Source organism: Lepisosteus platostomus, chromosome 6 (genome assembly GCF_059453375.1).
Source record: "Lepisosteus platostomus isolate fLepPlt1 chromosome 6, fLepPlt1.hap1, whole genome shotgun sequence".
Taxonomy (NCBI): domain Eukaryota; kingdom Metazoa; phylum Chordata; class Actinopteri; order Semionotiformes; family Lepisosteidae; genus Lepisosteus; species Lepisosteus platostomus.
In genome coordinates, this window is record NC_142616.1 from 23,924,044 (window position 1) to 23,951,145 (window position 27,102).

The following is a 27,102-nucleotide window of genomic DNA, read 5'->3' on the forward strand; positions in this document are numbered from 1 at the left end:
GAGGAGTAGTTTTTTTGCTTACTTTTTTTTTAGGTGGCGTGCAAATTAGTTCAAAAGGATAAAAGCCTCCACACCTCTTTAAATGAATTAAAAAAGTGAAAAAATGTTAACTGTTTAATTTTAGGGCCTGACCTGTCATTCAGACAGTCATTCATGTTATAATAATTGCTCTACCTGATCTGTAGGTCTAACGTTGTGGGTGTTTTGTAACAGCAGCAAATGTAATTAAAGGCTCACTCTTTTTTCATTTAGACTGTTGTTAAATAACTATTTTACCATGGTAACTGTTATTCAACAAGGATAGAGTTTACAGACAGGCAGGAAATCATGCTTTGCTGTAAAAATTACTTGGGTTGAATGGTCTCTGATTCCACTTCAGTCCTCCCACGCTACATTAAAAATAATATAGAAAAAGTCAGGAACATTCTGATTAACTGTTAAAACCTTGCCAACAATGGGTACAATAAAATAAAAAGGGTAGATTACATTGACAAGCTAGTGTCTCACAAAAGCGACTTTAAAACATGTTTAATAAATTCTCAAAATATATAAATTACTGTTTTGGTAACAACCTGATAGCCTGTTCTAAACTGAAAAAACTTAACTGTGAAAAAATAATATTAAAAAAAAATGTTTTTACTGAAATATATATGAGCTGGAAATTAAATAGAATCTTCAGCTGCTTCTTTGGAAACAAACACGCTCAATACTACAGCTTACAATGGTGTGGATTTAGAACATCCTTTAAAAACTAACTTTTATTTTTATTTGTTAATTATTAACAGATAAGCAGTGTTCTGTATGCTGGCAAAAAGCAAACCCTCTTGTTGCGAGTATTCAGTATTCATAGAAAGCAATGAATCGTCCGGTCTACTACTCTCAGGTGTTCTGTCTTCCAAATGTAGTGCCTGACCTGCTGTTCAGACTTCTAACCTTAATACCATGCAGCAGAGACAGACGTTTAGGTTTAAACACAAAAAGACCAATTTCAAAAACTGCCTCACACTGTATACTGTCACTGGGCAGTGAACAATTTCTAACTTTTCATTAAATTAATCTTTTGTAGTCATTCTAATACATAAATCCGCTCCGGTTACTTGACGTGTTTCAGAAAGCTTCATTAAGTTCAAGTAAAAAAAACAATTGCTATTGTTGTGGCCACCTTGGTATCCAGACTTCTTTAATGAAACATTATCCTATCCAGTAAACAATGTTTCAACAAGATTTTACGAACTTACGTGCACCAACTGATACTCTTGCTTTGGCAACTGAAACTTGTACAAAACCATCACACACGGCCCCCGGCACATAGACTGCCAGTAACATCAAGGGCAAGGAGAAACTGCACACTCTGAAGCGATGTGGCCGAGGGGGTGACCATAATTCTACTTATGATACGTGTTGGCACTACAAAACTGAAAAAAAAAACAGAAAACTCCAGAGGTGATGTCACTCCCCCCAGAATCAAAACGACTTGCTGGCCTTCCTTGTGGGCCCAGCGTCCACTGCCCCAGGGTGCCCTGGTGTGCTCTGGTTTCCCACAGGACTCCCTCCTTCAGCAAAGGAAAACCACAGTGGATTAGTTTAGTGCATTAAAGGGGCATTGTGAACACTGGGAGACTAGCAGATGATCACCACTGCGCTATGTGAACACGTTTCACACACACAGCTTCAAGACGTTTATCAATTATTATTGCCTGCATGTCAATAATGCATTTTCCTGTTCCCCTACCAAATTGTCTACTAATACAGTAGGTACAGGTATAGCTTTGGGCAAACATCAATAAACGTTGTATCCATAAATACATGCTCTAGTCAAAAGCGTAAGGCAAATATGCAGCAATACTGCAACGCTATCTGCCTGTAATATTACAATAACTAACAATTTCATATTTAAACAGGGGCACATTTACCTAAAATATTGTGTCTTATCTGGAAAACCATAAGTAGTAAGTGGGAAAATGCCCCCAAATTCTATACCTTTATAACAAAATAAATCAAGCAGACCTATTACTAAATGCATTCACATCTTCCTATTCACATACATTATTCACATCTTCAGCTTTCGGGACCTGAACCTGTTATTGACTCGAAACCATTCTGATCACAATGACCACTTTGCTACATCAGGAAAGAGGTTGCCGGGACAGCAGTTAACCTCACCTTCTACCCTTCCTCATCAGGCAACTCAGACTTTTCAATCAACATTGCCATACCCCAGAGTAAGAAAACAGGGCCGAGAGAAGAGAAAGTGTTTTTTTACGCCACCAGCCCACAAGTGCTTGAAAGCGAGAACCAGGATGAATTGCAGAGCCTGAAGGTTTGCGAAAGAAAAGTTAAGCACACTTTAGGAATCCTACATGTTTACAGCAGGCTTTATCAATGTGCTGAAAAGTACCAAATCACTCGAACGCATTTTACTCCAAAATAAATACATTTATACTGGCGCTAAAATTACTAATGTTCTTTAAAAAGATGACAATCAATGCACAACTGCGAGAATCCAGTTTTGCAGTAAATAATGAGGACTACAGAAGCTGTAAAAAATCCCCATTGAGGAATAAAGGGAGTGGGACAAAGAAACAATTTCAAACTAAGGCATGATGACAGTACATGAATGGGAGGAAAAAGAGTGAACCATTGTTGAGATAACTGGCTTCCATTAGTGATCAGGTGATTGGCAGAAAGATCATGATCTTTCAATCTTGGGTCAGCTCCTTTTCAAAAAAGGGCATTCCCACTGATCCATCTTTTAGCTACAGTCTCTCATCGGATCCCAGGTCTCCCGGCTTTTAGCTTTGATACTGCTCAAGCTTTCCCTTGTATCAGCCGCTACCTGTCATCAGCTATTCCAGAGAGCACCACGAGCGGAGAGAGCCTGACCCCAGGGCACCGCCAGGGTGAACAGGAAGAGCCTGACCACTGGGCTTCCTTCCTTATCTTTCATAAGCTCCCATGTACAGAGCCGTATCGAATTCAAACTGCACAACACCTCCATGACCCCCTTAAGAGCGTTTTCTGAGAAGGTACTGTTTCTTTTTAGGTACCTCTGGAAAACAATGACAATCATTCAGTTTTCAAAAATGGAACAAAAGCCCTTCTTAAGACATTTAAACACAGAAAGGGGGACAACTTGTACAACCACTGCTAGTGGTGAGAAAATCCCACATTTGTGCCAAATCGCTTGATTCAAAGAACTATTTCAGAGAAATGTTTTTTGATGTTATGTTCTACTTGCTTTGTCTTACCTTTTCTTATAGCATAAATGTCTTTATATAACAGCCAGCAACTTTTAAAGAATTCCTTTGGAGATTTAAGAACCATTTCAACACATTTCTCAACATGCAGCGCTTTAACCAATCTGTGGCTCTCACAGCAAATCTCTCATTTAAAACACTTAAATGATTCCTTCAGTATCATAACTGGCTTGAGAATAAAGGGATCGAGAGTGGAAATCAGGCACCTTCACATTTTATCCCCTTCAAAAATGCACGTTGATGTGGCTGAGTCGTTTCATCGTTGTGCTGGAAAATTTAACTAGACTCTCCTAGTTCTCTCACTGATGGGAGCATGTGCAGCTTCAAATAATTCAAATATTCCAATAAAATACTTCACTCATGCATCATTATTGACACAAAGAACTATCTTAGAAGTCCCACACACAGACTATCAGACTTCCGTGTTGTCAGTATGTCTCAAATTCTCACGCACGTCTTGTTTACTCTCATGTGCAATACATCCTTATATTAAGTAATGTTTAGAGCAGGCCTACAATACACACAATATACTTTATATTCAAATACCTGGCTGTCATCACATTGATATCATTTTTATGTAATTATTAAATTGCAGATATGCCCAGAGGACAATCTCATTGACTTTATAAAGAACCATTGGTCAGGTTTAGAATGTTACCTGCTGACTGGTTATAAATGAAAGTTTACAGACCACATAATAAGAAAAGAAAGAGTGTGATCAGTATGCACGTGAAAATACAAGACACACCTACCAGCACAAAACTGCAGATGTGAACAACATCCGGGAATAGAGAATTTAATGGTGCTTCCATTTATAAAATGTACATACTAAAGTTAAGCAAACAGTAGTAACTGTGAGGTTTCGCATTGGGTATTATTTTTTTTTAAAAAAGCACATTAATTACTGTCAATGCATCGTGTAAATGAGTGATAAAAATGAGCATCTTGACTATCTTTTAACAACATGACTGCATGTTGTGATGATATCATCATTGATGACTGACTTTCACAAAAAAGTGCAAATGTGTATCTTTAACAGTCTCTATTGATGTTTTGTACGAACACTATCAGAGAATCTTTAAAACTAACTGGCACCATTATTTCTTTTCAACCAACTGCACCGTGTAAAGATAGGTCTTTGACTAAATGCACTGTTGAGAACACGCCACACATTCCTGAAGCACTTCCATCCATCTGTTATCAGAAAACCGGGGTGCTGCAGGACCAAGAAGAGCACAGGGCACAAGGCATGACCACACCCTGGACAGGATGCTTGTCCACTACAGACTATGCTCACACACATACCCACAGGACAATACAGAGTCCCCATCATCCCACACAGCAAGGAGAAAACCCACACGCACTCAGGAGAGAACATGCAACTCCACAGAGTTCCCATCCAGAACTGAACCCAGGATTCAAGAGCTGTGAAGCAGTAGCACCAACCACCAAATAACCCTCCCTGAAACACATATGTTTTGTAAGGTAACATGAAAAAAGGATGGTTCATCAGTTTAGAAATATTAACGGGATAGAACAGTTGGAATATATTAGAGTTACAATGTGTGTCTGGATTAATGACATGACTGCAGGGACCTCTATACAGTTTGTATACACCCAAAAATAACAGAGGTAAGAAATTAAAGTACAACGTTTAACTCAGTTTTTTTTGTCAAATTTTACTATGGGCTGACAACAATACACAAATTGCTGTTTACGTCTTACACAATTATTATAGATAACCTAAACTCACAAATCCTTCCACACAGTGATTATCTAAAAATATTTTTAAGCACTATATGGTTTTTAAGCATCTTATAAAATAATCTAAATTAAATGGCATAGACAAAGATGACCAAGACCTTTCTTCATAAAAAAGTATGCAATTCAAGTTGTAAGGATTTCTTTATAATTTGAGGTTTTAACTGACAAGAAATGGAGGGTGTATGTGGCACAGGTTTTCATAATCTCTCTTCTGTAACCCCAGGTACCTGTGAAGAGCAACGCTCTGGCAGCAACTGAGAGGTCACAAATACTTCAGGACAGAAAGTGGTAGATATAAACAAGGTACACAGCGAGTGGAGGAACGCTGTTCGATAAAGCGCACAGAGCTACAATCCATCAAGGGCTCCCCATCGACGCAGCTCAAAGGCGCTTTAAAGTTCGGCGTTCCTCCCACCACTGCAGCATCGCTTATCGAGAGCAGAAAGTGAAGACTTACTTGTCGGAGGTCGATGAACGCTAACTGCAGGGTGTCCCCCTGGAATCCCGGCACCGGCTCGGAGCTAGCGAACACTGCAAGACAAAAACGCACACAAAACCGCTCTCAGGCTGAGCTCGAAAGCAAAATACAGAGAAACCCTTGGAACATGCCACTGCACATACGGTTTATTATGTGTACAGTGAGCCACACTGACTTGCGCAGTGAAGAAGGAATTTACCCCCATTAAAGTACAATTATTACAGTTAAATTGATCCCACACCCAAGACCACAAAAATTAAAGTCATTTCTGACTTTTTTATCGTGTGTTTAATTAGAGTAATCCTTCAATACAATGGGTTCATCAAGGTTAACCTGTATAAAGTTTACAAGTCGTGATATGTTATATTCATCTGGGCTAAGCATTCTCTACTATTTTTACCCGCAGGGGGAATGATTACAAAAGTATTTTGAGAGGACACCAATTCCATCGCTGTCAACATATTTTTAAACATCTGCTTTTGTTACAGCATCTGCTCAATAAAAATCCTACCTCTAGCCAAACTGCAATTACAGACAGACAGTAGGGTGGGGGGTTAGCTTAACATGCAGACAACAGGTGGAATGCTCTGATCACCACAATCACTATTGGCCTGGAATGTCTGTTCTTGCCTTTTAACAAGTTTCTGATGATGGAATTTTGCTGCTTTTTTTCAGAAAGTTTTGAAGTGGGATCATCTGATCACCAAACACTGAAAATGAGAAAAGCCTGAAGAAAAATAATTAAGAGACAAACTAACCCTCTTTACCTCTATCTGGATAAAGATAAACCGACTGAAAAATACATTTTGGCCACTTTCTCCCCTAATCTGTCAACATGTTTTTTCACTGTACCTACAGTATTGTAAGCCTTCAGTTCCAGATCAATTCTGTTCCATTACAGCTTACTTGATTTTCACCTCACACAGCTCCCTTAATTGTTTTGAAGGATATTTTCCAAATCATACATTTTTTAAATACGTCAATATCCCTGCTGTCTAAAGTGAATCACAATAAAATAACTGAAATTATGGTTAATGATACCCTTAGTTTTTAAGCTAATGCTAAAGGACCAAAATTATAGCCCTGCTCAAGATTAAGGATAAGAAGCAGGGAAATTGTATGGCAGAGGCTTGTATTAGTATTATTGTTCAGTATGATGTTGAAATTCAAAAAGTGAAACTGTTCATAGCCCACTGTGAAGCTATGCAACTTTAGATTTTTTTAAATACAAAAGAAGACAAAACATTATTGGGTAGGGATTCAATTATCATTTGTATTTACAACTAAAAATTAACGTTTAATTCTTTATCACTGTGTTTCTTTAATCTTGCCTTTCACCAACTCTGTTTCCCGGTTAAAACACGAAAAATATGCAAAGTAGGAAATAAGATGCTCAGTTTTCTGCCTCATCAGATTCTACAGTTTACAAGCAACTCTGATCACTAATTCCTATGTCCATTTAATCTGGATCTCAGTCCTGTATTTTACCAATGGTATATGTGTATATAGTTGTAGTTATTTTGGCCAGCTGCTGAATGAGACATTCTCATAATATTCTTTTCAAACAGACTGGTGATGTAGCAATAACCATAACTACAAAAGTCAAATTAATTAATAATGATAAACACCCAACACCCAAAGAATAACAAATACATTTTACTTAAACTGGGATCTAGTGAAGATACAATGACTGCTCCCCGTCTTTTAAAAGAAGATTATGCTGTCATTAAATAAACACTATAAAAGTGAAATGAAGGTTTTTTGGTTGTTCTAATCTTGGGATGAGAGTTCGGCCTCAAAATCCTAAGAAATGTCAGTGATTCAAGAAGCCTCTGTGTTCTTATGGTTGTGATGATCAATGCTTCTCCTATTACATGCCTCGAGGCTAAAGGAACTAACCATAGGTGCTTTCAGTCAACACACAGTCTCAGGTGAGCTGGTTTAAAGACAATAATACTAAAAACAGTCTTGTTTTTTTCTGCTCCTGCAGAATTAATCATGTTAAAAAAAATCAATAGTATTTCAAATAAATTTCAATAGTATTATAGTCATACAGCCATATTACACTCACAAATATCCAATTAAAACAGGTTATGGAAAGAAAAATAAAAAAAGTTTTACCTTTCACTTCAAAACATAAATGTGCTTTAGCTGTTTATTTTCTGAGAGCAATTGTGTTTCTTCCTATTTAGAGTGAAAGAGGAATATAGTAACAACAAAATAATAGTCCAGTGTAACATGAAATAACAGATGGTTCACTTCGTCCCATGTATGTTACACACCAGCTCTGAAATGACACCTAAAATAGTTCAGAAGCAGGTTTTTCCCCTTTTACCAGATTTGCTGAACTCAATGATGAACTCTCTTTCACCCAGTAAAATTAAAACCCTGCCTGAAGGCTTAGCAGGGCAGTCAGGTATGAGACGTTTGGAGAAAGGTAGATGTTCAAAAAGGGCACACTATCAACAGACGCTGTGCAATCAAGTCGAAAAACCCCCTGCAAAAGACAAAAAATAGGGCGGAAAGAATAACCCTTCCCTACCTCTTCTAACACCCCCTCTTAATTATGACACTCATGCAAAATTGTTGTCTCAAACATGGCTCATTAAGTTTGTTTCTGAAGTATACAGAGCCTTTTCACGTCAGGCTCAGGATCGCTGTTTTGTCAGCCAATCAGACCCGGACGGAGGTGACCAAAGGACAGTGACGTGGGACATGAGTGAGGCCACTGCTGGAAAACACGTCAGCCCTTAGACGGCTGAAAACTTCCCTTTTAAAATACAGAGATCAACAGAACTGTGGTCCCTGGCTGACTATGTGAACTAAAGTAAAACAGCAAGAAAGAGCCACGTTTTTGAACTACAAAAAATCTGTATCATAAAAGTACAGTGTATTTACTGTTAGAAATTAATACTCATGGGGGGGAGGGGGGGATTGTGTTCTGATTGTTTAGTTACAACTCTGTCTCAACATATATTTTTAAAGAAATGGCTTCTGTATTTTTTCTTAATTTTGCTCCTTTTTATTGAGAGCTGACAGACTGAACAACAGGATAAACAGATGGTTAGAAATGTGTGTCTTAGACTTCTTTGAAGGTGTAGATATAAAATAATGTTTTAAAAATTGGTATTTTATAATCATGACATATCTATAATTCTACTAAAGAAACATATTTATATTAAAAGTTAATAGTTACAGTTAATATTAATAGTTGTGGCCCAGTGACAGCCCTGATCCATAAGCTCTGGGCAGAGCAATGATTTCTGATTCTGTAAGTCAAAATGTAAAAAGAACGTAAAAAGAAATCATATCTGCAATGAAAGCAAGCACCCTCAAATATTGTTTTAAAATGTTATTACTCAAGCAGGCAGATGGCTCAAAATTAAATAATACTGAGTTAAGGGACAGAAATATTTTCACTTTAGCACCGCAGAACAACAAGCTAAGTCAAAGAACCCTAAGAAACCCGAAGAACATCTGGTCAACTTGATAGTTGTTCTTCTCCAAACACTGTAACCCCACAATTGGAGTTCAAAGCACACTTCTTTAAGTCAAGAAAGACTCATAATTCCTCTGCATGTAGAAATAAGTTTGAGGGTGACACACCCCATTAATAACTAAACTGTCTTAGAAGGCTTTCAATTCTCTGTGAGACAATATAGGGACAATGTGCATAACCCTTGAAATACCCTCATCTTTTGGTTCTGGTTTCTATTTTTTAGTGACAGGAGCACATTAAAACTGGAAATACAGTATACTGCACTGAAAGGGAATCGGTATTGACAAGAGTAGGTCCTACACACTAATACTGAAAAGCATTTATTCGGAAAGTCCAGCAGTTGTGCTACCATCATGTTTGATACAGAGAGGGGTGACACCTCTTCCCTGTGAAAGTCCAACCCTTTTGTATATCAGGCTTCACACATAGGACTGCTAAGCCCTTCCAGCACTGGTAAAACCCCTCACCAATTTATCATTTACAGTAGGAAGCTACCTGCCATTTGTGAGTTATTTGCGCACCCTAAGTGCTAATGGAAATGTCACCGCTGTGACCATTAATCCTGAAACGTCATAGAAAAGGACTGGAGGAGGGCGATGAATCGTGGCATAAATCACGGCCAACAGGGTGATGTCTGGAATGTGTCTCTGACAGTCCTTGTGAATGGAGCCACAAAGCCAGCTCCAGTGGAGTGCTGTTTTAATTTATCATGCAAGTTTCTGGCACCTCTCTGTCAATGAAGAGGGCGCAGGGGTCCCTCCATGGACAGAGGTACAGGGGAAATGTGAAGCCAAAACTGTTGTGAAGCACTAAGAGTTTCCTTCCCTTCTTTTAATAACGGGACTTCTACAGGGGATGCTGCAATTTAAGCCAGGACACACAAGCTAACTGATTGAATAAATATGTAGAAAGAGGTGCTGGCCTTTTGTGTCTCACATTACAGCAATGAAAAAGGGTAACCTTAGGCTACAGACGAGCCCCTCAGGATGTTGTAGGTCGCAAATCCCCTCAGAAATATGTCCTAACGTATTATTCAGGTACACAGAGACTTGAGCTGTTAAAACTTCTGATAACTTTCTATAGCTAGAAGAAAAGTCCTTCAAAACAAAAACACCAAACTCTTGCTACATAAAACAAAGAGTAGCCTTTGGCGAAGTGCGACAGCAACCCAGCAAGTGGTACAAAAGTGCTCTGTTGAAGTGATATTTGTCTTGGCAAAACTGTGGTTTATGTTGTCCTGCGCTCTGGCATGTGGAGAATGGCAGCACAAGCTGCAGGGAGGGGGCAGGGGCTGAGTGAGTGGCTTGAAAGAGCAAAACCGAGGGTCAAAACGTAGCCTTCAAAGCTGGGAGTTCGCAAGATCCAGTTTTACTCCAGCTACTGAAAAAGGTTATGAGAGTTCAAGGCCGTTAGACTTTAATATTGGACTTAACAAGTCACAGCTTCAACTGGAAGAGTGTATCAGATTGTACTTCGCGCTTTAGATGTGCATCAATTTATTTTATATTGTTGAAAGCTATAATTACATCGTCTGGTGGAAACCCACTAATAGCCAACCTGGTATTTGAAATTGTACACTCTGCTGTAATAAATCATAGGATTCCTTAAGAAAAGCAGGTCAGTTTTTTTCATTCTTTGAACTTGTTCTGTGCTGGTAAACCACAATGTGACAAAGTGAAATGAAATTATTTTTTTCTTTTCAAACAATTGAGTGCCATTGGCAGTGTTTATAAATGGAATGCTTTTTGATTGAAGATGCTTTTAATTACACATGGAAACATTACAAGCACAGTGTTAATTGCAGACAATACTTCAATTTAAATAGATTCAGAATTTATTTCTTACAATGTCATAGGTTTGCTGTTTTTATGAAAAAAAAAACTATGTTAAGGACTTTTAAGGCCACCTTGATAACAACAAGCATAATCTGTTACAACTATTTGTGCAAATGACTTTACAGGCATACAATTTGTCTTAATCATTCATAAGCAGAACTCCACGTAGAGAGCTGTCAAGGGTTCTCTGCACATGCAGATCAGTAACAGCAGTCATGGGATGTTTGTGAAAAATTGTATTGCCCTTTGTGTCTTTTTATGCATGTTATTCTATTGTGCTGTTTAGGGTTTGCAAAAAAATTCTGACCATATTAATTAATTTATTCAAGTAAGGCCTTTATAAAAGTGAAATGGGTAAAGGTTAAATGAAAGTATAAAAATAAGTTTAGTATAGAAACACACTGTAGCTACGAAACTACTGTAGGTTTCAGGTTATGGACCTCATTACAATATCTAAAGGCTGTACTTGTACTCTACTGTTCTATTGGGAAAGGGCCTTAAATCACTGATACTGCATCAGGAATGGACATGTCAGGTACACCATGAAAATAAAGTGTGCTCTACACTGGCACAGTTTTCAGTTTTTCAGATCCTAAGCAGTTACAGTTAAAAAAAAAAAAAAGATATACAGAACCCCTGTTATCCAACAGAACTAGACAATTTCTACTTCATTCAAACTTGATGTGAACCATTTTTACACTAGCCTTTGCACTATGCTATTTAGCATCCTTTTGCCATGCTACCTCAAGCTCACTGTTCGAATGATCACAGTCTTTTGTTCACAGCAAAGCATGACCTGTAAATCCTGCTAGTTTAAGCAGCCAAACCCAGATGCCAAACAGAAGCTGACCTGAGTGACTGTGATATTGCAGGCCTGTAGTTCTTCCACTCTCTCGTCACAAACCTACCAAGCATCTGCCACAGACAAGAGCGCTGTGTTGTCCAAGGTAATGAAGGCAAAATCCCCAGTTCAACACTATTAGGCTTAACATGTCCCACTTACATTCACACTGCATGACATCCAGGTTGAACTGCTGGATGGCTCCCATGCTTATTTGTTTCAGCTCACTGTCAAGCAGCATTTGCATTAAGGACGTCGACAGGTGCTTGCAGGCTGACATGCAGGCTGTTTGAGCAACTTTTCCCTGAAGGAAAAAAAGAAAAAAACATAAGACCTCTCTTAACCACTGCATATATGCTGGGTCAACAGAACATGGTAAAAGATTAAGGTTCACTTGCTAGGCAATGCCAGGGGTGCCTGTTTCCCCTGATTGCCTACATAATCTTTTAACACGCATCCAAATCACATACGCAACATGACCACACAAGCAGATCGACACAAAGCTGACAGCTCTGAACATACTCGCTTGAAATGAACAGGGTTGTGCGACTGCAAAAAAAAGACAAGCAAACAATACAGCTGCATGCACTACCTTTTTCTGCACATACGTTTATGCAGTTCATATAACAGAACAATAAACGACATGTAATTTGGTGAACTGTCAGTTAACCCCAAGTCATTAAAATTATTTTTCAAAACCCCAATGTTTTTTTTTAGCTTTTGATATACTGAATTTCAGCTAATTAAGTCATAGAAATTCCTATTACAATGATAATAGGAATTGTAGGTCACTTTCTTCTTTTAAGAACAGAAGGAATGGGATTCCTCAGTCTAACAACCCTGGTAATTTCTTGGTTGCTATCAGCGCATTTTACAACCAACCCTGTAACCGGTCTAAAATAAAACTTCAGCATCATGATAATGGTGAACTGAAATGTTCAGGAAATCATTTAGGTCTGTTGAAGGCAAGTGGGAAAGGAAAATGGAAAAGCAGGGAATCGTGTAGAAGGATGACAAAAGTATACTTCTCATTCCCTGCACAGTGAAACTGGAAACCCAGTGCAACTTCATGTTGCACAAACATCTCTGAACTGATACACACAAATGGTTCCCATATAAACTAATTCTATATATAAATAATGCATTAAGAATAGTTTTTACATACAGCAATATGTTGGAATGTTTAAAAAATCTTGCACTAGTTTAGTTGATGCCTCAAAAAGAAAACAGTTGAGAAACACTGACATGCATATTTATTGTAGCCTAAATAAAAACACATCATGTCAAGCCTCCTTCTCAGATCCCATCCTGGGACACTGTAACTAAATTTGGTGCCTTGAATCTTTTTTGTTTCTTTTGAAGAGACAGTGCCCTGGGAACCACACAGAACCCCAATGTCCAGTGGAGATGCCAATATCTTAGCTGCAGGGCTCAGAAAGAAAAGTGGTAGCAGAACCAAAATTGACAGGAATAGATGAACTGCTGAAAAGGAATGCATGAAACAATGCAAAAACCAGCATGCTTGAAAGTCCCCCAGTCTCAATGGTAATTACATTGGGAGACATGCAGTTCTACTCCCCAAGCAGGACAATATCAATATGAAAGGAAGTATGAAAGAAATGAATGGGCCACAGTTCATTTAATTACAGTGTAATAGGTCGGAGATACTTAATGGAAATGTCATTTTAATTTAATGGAACACGTATTGCACTTTGGTTTAATTCACTGCTCCATTAAATCAGCTCTGTGTCCTATTTATTCTGCAACTGTAATGCAATAACAGGGTAAGCAGATTAATAGGTTGTCAAGGAAAATTCTAACCTTCATTATATTTAAATGCAGATATATCTATTTCTAAACAGCAGCATTTCTGTTTTGCTCTCTTATGTGCAGCAGGACCAGCTCTGACATGCAGGTAAAGTAGAGTAGGCAACACTGATTTGATGATTAAGGCGGAGAACACGATGACGAGTGCAATACAAGGTTGCTTTTGGAAATACAAGGTCTGCTGGCACAATAGTGACTGCTCAAAAATGCACAATGAATTATTAGAATATTTATTTTGACCATGCACTGGGCTACAGGCTTATTGTAATGATAATTCACATATCATGCGTAAAGTAGTTTGAAATAAGAAATGGCACGCCAATGTTTTATAGCAATTTTGTCTCCCTAGGAGGTAATCACTAGTACATGTTAAACACAATAAAAAAGATCTCTTATCAGTTTGGAAAACCTAAAAAAGATGCACATTGTATCAGTGGAATTTTATAAATGGAGCTTATTCACCAGATTATGCATTCACCTGATGCTGAATGGCTATTAACTATTAGTTAAAATGGCATGAATGGATTTCACAGTGAAAATGAAAATTATACAGCAAATTGTTTAATGGAAGAAAAAATAGTAAATAAAATCGCTATCTATTAGTTTTCATAAAGAGTTTAGTATTCTCAGAAGCAAATTTGTGAATGACAAGATGTTTAAAAAGAAATAAATGGCAGAGCACAGTGTAAGCTTTTTCTAGGCCCTAGCTCTGCACAGAACTGAGGGTTCTGCTGACAGTCCTAATGATGAATTTGACAAAAAGAATAAGAAACATCTCAGTTTTAAAGGGAACAACAAATTACAAATGCAGTTATTAACTCTCTAAATCAGGATCGGAAAGTGCTGAGTAGAGAGTTACACATTCTCTTACTAAAGGAGCATTAAATTGGTATTTCCCAGAAACAGCACAATTAATCTTTCATTTACCAGACTGTGAATTTAGGAGTAATATCACCCAGAAAAAAAGATGATTATTGGTCTTTACAATTTAATTAGTCTTAATATTTTGACAGTAATTCTTCTGACAGTGACTATACGTAAAAATCAAAGTCACATTGTGATACAGAATTTGTTTTACATAATTTATTCTGTAATTCTGGTATACAGAATAAGAAGGCAAAACAGTAAAAGATTAAAACAGTATACATTCTCATGTTCCACAAGGAGTAAAGTACTGGCTAGAGAGCCTTCCCGAAAACTGGCAAAAGAGAAAGATACTGTCTTAACCTAAGAATGACATTTCTTTAATGTGTTCAAGCTGAGATCTGTGAGCAAGATCCAAACACTTGATACCTACTTTGCGATTTCGACACACTGTGGACAGAACACAAGCGATTCTCCAGGCACAAAACCAGTCAATAATAGGCATGTGCTCTTTAACCTTCTTAAACCAGAGAATGCTAAAGGAAGAAACCCCTTAGCAAACAACTTATATTTCAAAAGGAGATCTGCTGACACATTAAATCCTTTCTAGAGTAGCCAAAAGCTTTTTAAACTTAAGAACAATTGCAACAAAGATACATTTAGCTCCTAGGAAATTCCCAAAGGGTCAACCATATGCATCCTTTCACGGCACTTTTCCTTTAAAAGAAGAAAAAAAGAAAACTTACACATCTTTCTTAATCGGCACTAGCTGCCTGAAAAGGAGCTTTCATCATTCAGTTGAATGTCAGTCAATATGATTTATGGACTGCATTCAACAAAGTCAAAGCTTATAGAATGAGAAATATGACTACAATCTGCTAATTTGTTTTGCATTGATCCACTTAAAGAGCCAAAGACCTGCTGTCAGGCTGAGTCCAGCAGCACAATTATCCAGCCAGTGACAGTTTCATCCATCCTCCCTGCCAGGGCTGTGCCAATCAAAGGCAGTGTGAGGTGACATTTGGTGGGGTCAGTAAGGAAACCATTCTCTCGCTAGCCTATACGGCCATTTGATTGACATATTTTCAATCTAGCTTGTGGAGACGAGTCGGCCCTTACCCACTAGCGCCTCACTGCCAGCTGTGAGTTCTGACTTTCCCTGCCAATCACCCAAACAATGAACAACAGCCGTGCCCATCCCCCCAGCCCAGTGGATAAAAACCTCCCCAGAACCCCCTCTCCGTCCTGCACAGTTAAATATCAATTCTTCAGATATCAAAGTCTTTACTTGAAATGTAAGGCTTTCTGGAGTGTTCATCTACAAGCACAAGCAAATACTGACATTGTGCAAGCATTGCTTACCTGTTTGAAAAATGGAGGTTGGAGTGGGGAGTTGTGTCAGCGTGGAACAAGCAGAGGTTAATTCCATGCTGAAAGGTAAACACAAGGTTGTGTTTTTTTCCCTTTCCACTTTTCAGCACGGAATTAAGCTCAGCTTGTTTTAAAAGTAGCTTATGGTGTGCCTCAGACACAGTAAGATAACGGGTTAACATTTCTCTTAACTTTAAGAGTTCTCACCTCTAACCCCATCAAGAGGAAGTTACTTTATTATGAGATGAAGTTTATTTGTTACCATTCCAAAATAAGACTGGTAAAATACATATACCAATAATAAGGCAACCATAAATCATAACAATCACTCTTCTTAGTATTTGATTTTTCGCTCCAGTTGTTTTTTTTTGTGAATTACACACATGAACGGAACAGAAATATGTAACGGCTAAAAAAATAGCAATATTTCTGTTAAAAAAATGTTTTCATAAATAATGAGAAATGAGAAGTGCGGTTCCCATTACAAATTTTGATAAATAGTCAGATACGGAGAAAACAAATTAAAAAAGTAAAAGTAATTGGCCAATAAACTTTGTGAAAAGAGTCCAGACAGGGGGTTCAGGCTAGACTAAAGCAGTCACCATTCCATGTGGAAATACAGCATCCGCTTCTAAATTATAAGAGCCATTTAGTCATTTTAATTATTTCTTCTTTAGAATACACAGATACTGGATCCTTGGCTTGTCCTTGCCGTCAACGGGTTCTGGGGCATCAAATACGATAGACAGATACTTGATTGTCCACAGCTGTGGAAATTTGTCTTTGGCTTCTCCCACAGAAGTACAAAACACAAGCAAAAGATAAGAGTCACATAAAATCACAACAGTATGTAATACATAAAGTTGGATAAATAAATAGGTAGAGGGGGGAGTTCATTTGGATACCTTCACTGAGCAGTTTAATTGAGTCATTATTTTTACATTCAGAATTTAGACTGAAACCAACAAATTTTCAAAGCTGTGGCTGAAAGACAAACTGAGACGTTCTTCGCTCGCAGCACAGATCGGTAAAAGGACAGGGTGTGACCTTGACCAAAATATTGCTGTACGCGTGTATGGACATCGATCTGTTTAACTGCACTGGTTACGCAAACTACTTAACAAGCAAGGTTCAGACAAATGTACAGCTTAAAGACACTTGGCTGTATTAAACACTTAAGAAGAGCTCATTCAGCCGACTCCACTGAGGTTAAACGTGGCGAAAGCAATAAGCCTGGAGACAGTCCACAGTCCTGAAAATGTGCATGCTTGTGCTTTTGTCATCACAGCCGTTTACTTACCGACATTGCTGCATGGTCATTGTTGTTATTCTGAGCAGAACCCAGCAAGGAAATCAAAAATCAAATACGGACAGGGAAAGAAAGCACGGCAACAATAAATGGGTAGAAAGGAAAGGCAGAACGAAAGACAGGTTTTAATTCTAAGAGAACTTAAGGTCTTTTAATGTTACAAATAATTTCCCTAGCCAGGGGGGAAAACACTCCTGAGCTGCTTTAAAACCTAAATGTTACATCTTAGGGACAACCTTCCTGTGGAGAAGAATAGGAAGCTGCACCATATAGCAATTGGCCAATTTTAAATAAATATTTAGAAGATTAGTCAAGCAGTCACCTCAGTACCTTAAGACCTCTTTTCCTGTTTATCTAGGAAGTTAAGTCTGCAATAGGATCAGAGGTATAGTGTAAAGGATAAAGGACTAAATAGTATAATTGTCTTTTCCCCCTATTGAGGATTGCTCTAACTGGATTAAAAGCCACCTATGTAGGTAATTGAAAGATTGTGCTGCCTGGAAATCCGAAGATACCTTTCAGTTAAATTAAAAACCCCTCACAGGAAAGCACAATACTATTCTTCAACTCCCTCACTGCAGAACGAGGCTTAACCTCACACACAGGATTTCGTGTTAAAAAACGACCACCTAGCATTAAAAAATAATACAAGGGAGGGCAGCAGTTCTATGACAATTTCAAGTTCTCTGACAAAGTTTTAAACTTAATATACTCACAGGCAAGTGCGTGAAGACTTGGAATGTGCTTCTGAGGAAATTGATGAGGTCCATTAGATATCCACTAGCTCTTCCATCAGATTCTGACATGGTCCACTCATAGTCCGCTAGCTGAATGAACTCATCAATCTTTTGGTTCAATTTAGTATAGATCTCTCCTTCTGCTGCATGTCTGGCATCCTAAATACAACAGGTATTTTATTATTTCACATCACCTTCAATCTTACTCTTATCATATTAAACACTGATGCAATATTTCTTCTTAGGTTGCAGTTCTATTGGATTTTGCTAATGTTGGCCATAGAACTACTAAAGTAGCCTCAATCTGAGATGTGACAATGATAGCAACATTTTATCACTGTCACTGTTAAATAGACCACTTATTTCACGTGTGTTCTATCTGCATAGTTTTGTGTGAGACAGCTTAAAAAAAAAGAACACCAGGTTCATATAAACAGTAAAACCTTAGTATTACAGAAAAAAGCATCTCCAAAAATGTCAACATAAGAGTACCTGATGTACTATCAAGCCTCATTTTATGCAGTGTTCTCAGAATGGAAGATGTAAATTACCTTTTTTACAAAAGCCACATATAAACAGAAATTATATACATGTGCTCACATAAATTCACATGCATGCATACACAACTTCAGGCACAATGTGGCTTGGCCATTTACTGTATGTATACATATTTTGCAGATTTGTAGTTGTTCAGGTTTTACAATCTGCAGTCCGTGACATTCCCGTTAACTTATTTTTCTGTTGCCGAGACACTGCAAGTAATTGTTCTCATGTTTTCCAGGACCTGTGCATTTTGTAGGGTCACACAAACTGTGCAAAAATGACTAAGAAAGTGTGCCAGGTACAATTGAACACATTTCTGCTCTTTTGCATACCTTAAACGTGGAAAGGCCATAGAGCCTCGTAGTGTGAATGGTTTCTGGGGAAACATTTGTGATGTTCGTTATAAAGTCTTCCAGGTATTTACAGGCCTGTTCCAGGTGAGTCGTGTTTATAATGATCTGAACCAGCTACAAAGCACAAAAAACAACATCAAGTTATTTCTCTCCTCCTCCTATCTGTATCATGACCTGGTTTTAAAGTCACAGAGCAGCCACCACCCAGAGAATTACTTCCCGGGATTAACTGCATTGCAGGAAATGGTACTTAACTTTATTTAGGTTCTGTAATGGTAGAAGCAAACTATCACTCTCAAATTAAAAGCACATTGTTCCTCAATTGGAGGAGGAGCGATACGTTTTTAAGTGAGGCTTAATAAAGGGCGCAAGATAACCCAGAGCAGAGTAACTCTAATCAAACTTTAAATCTGCCTCTTATCATTTACATCAAACTTCTTATTATACTAAGTGTTTTAGTTTATAGCTATTGTGTGAACAAATCCACTCTGAAATAACTGAAACGCTGATACTAATGACAAATAAAAGGATGCCTTTGTCACACCATATTTCTTTTCCAGATAGAACAGAATATTCCAATTTCTACCCAAATACTTATGATATTCTGTTCAGACATAATAGTAAAACAATAAAAATCCAGATGCAAACAGCATACCTCTGTCAAACCTATATGTGGCTTTTTGATGAGGTTCTGAAGACAGCTACTTAAGGTTCTGGTCAACAGCAGGTTTGTGGATTTCCGTAGCATGTCATCTATTTCTGTTGAACTAGAATTGAAAATACTTTTAAGTAAAACCAAATACGATCTATTTCATTCAGACGAAGTAAAGATGACAGATTGGGAAAGGTTATATTCCTTTAAAAGACAAAAACATTATTTAAATACCTAACTGTATTATGATAAGGGTGTTTTCAAGAGACTAAAGTACACCACTAAGTTTGAAATCATGTGGACTGATGAAGCCTTATATTAGTGCATTACACAGGAACACCGTGAACTAGTAAACAACTTCATCAAAAGACTTTTCTTAAAAGAAGGAGACCATGGCCATTGGAGTCAAAGGCCACAGTGTTTCTAAATCTAGGAAATTCAATATAACTATTTTACTACAGGGGTTTCATAACTCCTGCTATTGAGAGAAGGGAAGTCTTTCAGCTTTCCTTTCTCTTTTGCTATAAAATGGTTTAACTGCAGTAATTATTTTTTTAAGGAAGCTGTTTTCCACCAGAGAGTTAGGAGACTATTTTAAGATGACTGTAGAAAATACACATACAAACAAAAGCAGGTTCAACTAATTTCTCTGTCGTACAGTTTTAGCTATTCAGATTCAAATCGGTATTTTACAAAACGAACATCTTAAGAGTTATATTACAAGGTTGAAAACTCTTTCAAAGAGAGATTCCCTTCAGGAAGAGTTTAATTTTAAAAGTTCTGTTGAGCACTCAACAATGTTTTATTTAATTTAGAAAATTGTATACAATTTCGGTCATCACATTATAGAAAATAATGCAAATCGGTCATGAAAAGAGCAACTATATACATTCCTGGGCTTGAGGGAATGTTCTGGAAGAACCGAAGCTAGCCTTGAACAGAGAAGACTATAAACAGACCTGATCCAAATATTCAGTCTTGGATCCAAGTGAATTATCGACACTTGAACCAGAGGACACAAGTGGAAACCATGTGGAAATATATTTAAAACTGAGAACAGGAGGCCCTTCTTTTCACATAGTGTTGTGAATATCCACAACAACAACATCCATGTTGTGGAAGCTGATACCCTTCAAGAAGCAGCTGGATGAGATCCGCAGATCAATTAACCACCAACTATCAAACTACAAGTACAGCTGCCCTTCTCTCATTTAAAACCATTCATATGAAATTAAACATTTGTAAGCACACAAGCACTGTGTATGCAGACATTTTATTTATTTCTCATATAGAAAAAGGGATCTTTAAAAAAAGGTAAAAAAAACTGCTTAAAAACTCTTCCAAGAAAGTAATGGTTTTCCATTACGGATTTCTACAATCAACAGTAACTCCCTCAAAAAGTGTACCCTCAAAAAGTGAAGGCTAAGATCTGCAGGTTTTCGCCCCTGGTTTCTAGTTACATTTTTTATGTCACAAATAAATCGGAAAGTATGATCAGGATTTGTATTGCTGTAAAGAGAGCACAAGAGAGCGAAACAAAACCAGGCTGGGCGTTTATGCACAAACAGCAGCTCCCAAGGAGGAGCTGACGGGGGTGATGGCTGTTTGTGCTTGCATGACGCTGCTGTTGTTTGTTGATTTTACTGACTGGAGTTGAGTATGTGACTTGTTTACTGGGAGGGAGTGGGCAGGTCAGTAAACATTTATAAATGAGGCCAAGAAGACTGTCATTACCAAGTGTTAACTTTTCAAACAACCAATTAGCAAAGTGTAAAGCAACAGTCAGCTGCATTAATTATTGGGTGTGACAGAGCCTAGGAGGTGCTAAAAACTTGCAGATTTTAGCTAACAAAGCTGATATCTAAGCAAAGATATCTTTATTTCAACTATGATGTGCACCTTTATTAATGAATGACAAAAGTTCAAACTTTTTACTAATCGATACTATTTGGGGGGGTTCACTTTACTTTTTAATTGGACAATTTAAATACAGAATAAGGATGAATTCAATTAAATAAAAGAAGGAACAATTAACAATGCTACCCAATGTCAAATATTTTAAATAGCAGCTACACTGGATTTGTAAAGTCTGCCAAACCAAAACAAATGTATTGTGGAGCAAAAACGCGTAAAGAAACAGTCAGTATCTAGGCGACAACCTCATAATCTTTCTGAAACCCTGACAGGAGTCAATAAAAGGCCGATCAGTTTAAATAAGCCTCTAAAAACAAAAGTGTATTCCAAATATAAGCAAGACAAAATATAAACTTTTTTAAATCTAATTTTATAAATGTTTATTCTGTAAACTGTAAACATTTTTGCTCTGTACAAAAACATACAGCTGTATCTATAAACGTAATTAAAAGTGTGCGATGATTAATCAATTCACATATACAGTGTTTTCTCACCCAAAGTTTTCTCGCAGGACTTTAAATCTTTACTTTACACCAGGGGTACGCAGGGCAGCCTTCCCATCCCAGCAGACTACGCACAGATCATTAGCAGGGGTGAGACGCTGCCTCAGTGTTAAGGAGGTACATTGGGGTAGGGTATGCTGTACAAGGCGTGAGTGGAATTCAGCCAGGTCACCAGGGTTTACAACCCCACTCTCGAAAGTAAGTGCAATGGGATCCTTAAGGGCCAAGTAGTGAGCAACTCGGGTTTAATGTTTCATCTGAAGGATGCCGCCTCCTTCATCATGGTGTCCCAAGGTTTAGTACTGGGGCACTGGTTTGAAAACTCTGGCCCAGAGGAAAGAGTATAAACCTACTGGTCCACCTACGCTACTTGCAGCAGAAACCCGTTTTTCCTTGGAGGCCACCCTTTACAGTATTGATCCCCACTATACAACAGATCAGGTACTGATTATTGAAAATCCGCGGTGAATTTCACTTTAACAAGAATAACACAACTCGATCCCTATAATGACTGTTACATTTGAAGGGTTTTTCAAAACGGGCACACTCGTATCCCAACAGGATGTTTTCATTGCCATACATAATATCTGGCGTCCCAAACCAATTAGTATGGATAATCTGAAATTCTGCTGCTCTGATAGACTGTAAAGACACAGACCTATTCTGTAAGTGCACAGCTACCTTTTCTGGCCAATAGCAATAACAACACAGACGCGTTAAAAAGGTCTGGGAGGTATGGAGAGTAGAAGAACCAAGTAAACCCAGACAAAGGCCTGGTTGGCTCTTGCTGTCCAGCACCATTCCAGACGTTTTGGCTGCTGCTCCCAGGTGTTTTAGAAGATGGCTACACTGGGTTACAGGGATCACTGGACAGCATGAGGAATGATGGGCCCAAAAACTCATGATCACTTGAAGAGGGCAGCAGGAAAAGAATAGAACACAATATGGACACACTAATCCTGTACTGAACTACAAAAGAATAGGCATTACACTTTTTAAAAGGCAGCTCAATGTCACCTACAAAAAAAAACCCTACGTGCAAATGATAAATCAGATGTGTTCAGTCTTGTGCCTGAATTGCTTATTGGTAGTTTTACTTACTGTAACAAAACAGCCTGTTCCTTTGAAATCTACAGCTGGAGAAAATATGTTTTAGACCTACTCTAAATTGGTAGCTATTAGCATTTGCTTTTCAAAAAATTATATTGTCCAAAAGTTGGTAATGTTTTACTGAAGTTTCTATCGGTCTATAAGAGATTTCACATATTTTCCCACAGCATTCACAACAGCATGTAGCGTCATTCCTTCCAAGACTTTGGTTTCGACAGCTTCAAACAACGCAGTTTGAAACATACAGACTTCCAATGACTTTTTAATAATCCATTGTCTGGGACATGAATAGGATTCTACTGCTCCTAAATGTGACAAGACAAGACATGCTTAAGAAAGAAAACCCAAGCCCTTGCTATCACCTGCTTCTTCTGTGAAAACAAAATCAGCTCAGAGTAATTGGGAAGCTTTGCACTGCCAACAACCTTTCTATAAAATGCCAGGAGTTTCTCAGAATATATTACGAAATCGCATGTACAGCACTGCACCCTGAAGAGCTCAAACAACAGATTTCGCAGCACTGTCTAAAAGTTGTCTTCACCGTTCACATCTCATTTTACGATCATAGACTCTGCTTATCTTGGAGTCAGCCGAATAATACTGTGCTCTGGGATTGAAGGACTTTCTATATTTCACCAAAGAACATATACAAATTAGATGGAAATATAGATTTTATATCATTTGATTTAGTGGCTTCTTTCCCAATTTTCATTTACACATTAATATTAATATGGTAATTATCTTATTATTAATATTCTAACATAAGTTTCCATTAGTAGAATTGAATATCCATCAGTCACCTGGTTTTTGTAAATAAATGACAACTACAAATCTCTTGATTATTTCATGATTTTTTTTTGTTTATGGAGCGATACACTGGAAAACAATATATTATATGGCAGTATGTCTGCCACTTTACACCAGACAATTTTATTATGGATTATAAGTTAAAATGTTATGTTTTTTTAACACAAATATTTGTATCACCTAATATTAATATAAAAATGTAATCACTTTGTTTTTACCTGCGATGCAGGGACTCTGAAAACTTCAGGCTCGCGTAAATGAATTCTTTCACCTGAATGTAGATTTGAGGCACTGACTGAGACATGGGAAGCTTCTTTGGAAACTGTTGCTGTTAGAAAAAAAGATAGAAACCATGAAAATGTGATTTAGTAAAGTACAGTAAATCTAACACCAATACTGTTAACTACAGTGCAGCTAAAATCAATTTGAAAGTATTTAATAAAAACAGCAAATAAAAATACAGCATTTTCTAGGCTTAATAATAATAACAAATAATACGTTTCAAATAACCATACTTATGCATAGCTTTCGCTTCAGTGTTTGTGAAAATTCTTTTAAGTTTCTGGACTCCGTATTGTTTTCTTTACACTTTGAATCTTGCTGCAGTGTTTTAACGTTTAAAATATAACCAGTAAGTATGAACTGTAATCTAGCAGGGCAATCTTAAAGGCAAAGAGCATTTTACATACCTTTTCAATTTCTGCATCATGGAATGGAAACTTGCTAGTCACGGTTCTGTATTCTTCTTCATTTTCTACAGGGATGGGGCTATAGTTGTCCTGTTCAAATATTTCCCTGTAAATAGATGCAGCCTTATCTTTCCATTACATGAGTTCATTTATTTTTTGAAAATGAGTTTAGAGTTTTGAAAGTGAAGCAATTTGATGATTCTTATAAATATTAAGTTTGAAAACCATAAAGCCACAGAGCCATCCTAGGCAGACATAGAAGCATTAACGGTTAGAATTTAGCCATCAGAAAAATGCGACTTATTTTGTGTCGCATGTGAGTGCAATATAAGTTCGACGTGAGTGCTCTAAATCCCTTTTAATACCGTTTTTATTTGGCTTTGTTCAGTATGTGTTAAATGGAAAAAATCTCTGGCGGGTATGCGCCTTAAGCGCCCGAGATGCGTGCACAGCTGGGGTGAAGCACATAATAGGTCATACGACACACAGAGCCTTGTAATAAGAAAGCCTGCAAGAAGTCTCAGCTGGACATGTGCACAAAAAAAAAAACGTCGCCTGTCAATTAGAATCTTTGTGGACCGTTCCGCACCGCCGATTTCAGCATTAATACTTAAACTGGCCAGGTCTGGGGTCACGTAGCCCTAGTAACACGGTCTGCTTAACACTAAAACTCTGCTGGTGTCCTGTGCAGGGCTCTTCATATGGTACCCCGGAATTCCGTGTTGTACTGAAGTCTAACACCACGCCTGGCGGGGGTTCCCCACGAATGGCGAAAGGTGGGACGAAATTGATGGGGGACGGGTGGTGGTGATTGGGGGGGGGGGGGGGTTGGGGTAAAGGAAGAATGGAAAAAAAGAACAGAACAGGCCCCTTTGTCCTCAAATGGACCCTGTGATGAATCTGAAAGCAAATCTCACATCAAAACACGCTTTGAAAATCACCTAAGGGAACGCCCAACGCTCTGCTTTATTTCAACTGCTCATCATGCACAATCACACTAACTTTATTTGAAATTTATATTGCAAATACAGACCCAAAATGTATCACTTGCAGTTTCTTAGATCTTAACAGATTTACGCATCGTTTTAGCGCACTATGTGCTGACTAACCTGAACACAGCTGCCCATTTCTTCAGTAAGGTCTCATTATATTGATCCCGTATTTCAAACAGAAGGTCGAACAGCCTGCTCACAGGAAACCCGTAGCCCTGCAAACAGGATAGGAATTAAAAATGTTTTTCACAAAATAATATTCGACATAGTGCATTACACACAAACGTGGTTATAAAACAAGGTGACATGGAATGAGAAAGATTATACTGCAAGTGACTTGCAAAGCAAATCACTGCATGCAGGCGAATACCTTATAAAAGCCCATTTGTTTTCTGTAATTCAAAGTCTTATTAACACTGGGAACAGGACAAGACCTGTGAAAATACAGGTGCATGTGTTGATGGCAGCCTTGCTGCTTGCTGTGTGATCTCACATTCACAACAGCCAAGGCCAGAAAAATAAGTTTGTGCACCTGATTTTTCTCAGTGTAATAGCCGTCAAAAATCATAAAACACATGCATTTCATTGCACATGACATTGTTCAGCAATGTCAAGATTGATTGAGAAACCACAACCCAAAGACTTGCAAAAGCCTTTAAATCAAAATCACTTCTCAACATAATTTTCAAGTTTGTATACAGATTTGAGTACAATTTAAAAAACTCTGTTTTTCAAACAATTTGGACATTTCTTGTTCCGATTTTACATGAACCTTTTCAAAAAGAGATTTGTACTAACCTGCAAAGTATCTGCAAATATGACAATTAAATTCTTCAGCTCTAAGACAAGGTCGGGATCATTGCAATAGGACTGCAGGGAACATAACAGGCAATCAAAATCGACCACAGAAATTTGATTAAATCAAACCACATACTGTTAAAGATTACACTTTTGACTAAGTTTCATTCACATTGACAATGTGGGGGCCTGCCAAAGCAGTTATTTGAAAAAAAAAATCAAAATGAAACTTAAAATGTATTCAGTGCATTTTAAAAATATAATCAATGCACTGTTTCACTATTAAATCATTTTCCCAATAAGCTCAAATTAATAACGGTACCACCAGAAACAAATACCTTGTATGTCTTTTTAACCTATACAAGCATGCGAAGCCAAGCTGGATGAAAGAATCTGGGTGATGGAACATCACTTCTGAAGTTAAGGAACCAAGTGAAATAATGACCCAGCTTTCAGGTGCCGACAGATGGGCCTGATGAAGAGCTCCACATGGTTTGTGCTCTACCTTACTCCTGTCTAGCGGGCTGTGTGAAAGACTATTGCTTCGGGGGACACAGTCCTCACACACAAACACTGGGGCTATCATCACCTCCGCCTCCCCTGACATTTGCAGAGGTCTGGTCATGACTACTGTTTACTGCACAAAACAATGGCTAGTGCAGAGTGGTGGACATGTGTTTTACTTGTACCACTGTCACCCACAATAAACTGCAATCATGCATTTGGAGATAACTCTTCGAAACCCAGTGTCCTCACCACACAATGGGATAAATTAAAATTTAAGAACTATACATGTCTTGGTTGAATTCCATAACCCTTTTTTCTAAAAAAAAAGTTGGCCTTCTAATTCAGAAAAATCTTTTTTTTTTTTGCTCAGCCTTTCAGACTTGATTTACAGCTCTAAAACCTGAAAAGCTCTCAAGCCAAACATTTACACAAGACCCCAGAGTTGCCTCTTT

General features: G+C 37.9%; 1 protein-coding gene and 1 long non-coding RNA gene across 5 annotated transcripts in view; both read right to left on the minus strand.

Moving 5' to 3' along the window:
- Positions 1–27,102, minus strand: part of exoc6 (exocyst complex component 6) — a 66,501-nt gene that overhangs the window by 8,513 nt on the left and 30,886 nt on the right. For 2 of the 4 annotated variants that reach the window (XM_088634948.1, XM_088634949.1), the window contains exons 12-21: positions 26,144–26,215; positions 25,463–25,560; positions 24,354–24,459; positions 23,883–23,992; positions 19,334–19,445; positions 18,658–18,792; positions 17,762–17,941; positions 17,037–17,066; positions 11,837–11,978; positions 5,479–5,552 (exon numbers count right to left, since the gene is read on the minus strand). In XM_088634948.1, coding sequence (XP_088491074.1) covers positions 5,479–5,552; positions 11,837–11,978; positions 17,037–17,066; positions 17,762–17,941; positions 18,658–18,792; positions 19,334–19,445; positions 23,883–23,992; positions 24,354–24,459; positions 25,463–25,560; positions 26,144–26,215 — 1,059 coding nt within the window. The remainder of the gene's footprint in view (positions 1–5,478; positions 5,553–11,836; positions 11,979–17,036; positions 17,067–17,761; positions 17,942–18,657; positions 18,793–19,333; positions 19,446–23,882; positions 23,993–24,353; positions 24,460–25,462; positions 25,561–26,143; positions 26,216–27,102) is intronic. The other 2 variants (XM_088634950.1, XM_088634951.1) reach the window with 1 other exon arrangement.
- Positions 626–5,472, minus strand: LOC148661351 (uncharacterized). The gene is made up of 2 exons (XR_015939508.1): positions 1,079–5,472; positions 626–925 (listed from the first exon to the last, which is right to left on the minus strand). It is a non-coding gene; the product is annotated as an uncharacterized LOC148661351 (long non-coding RNA).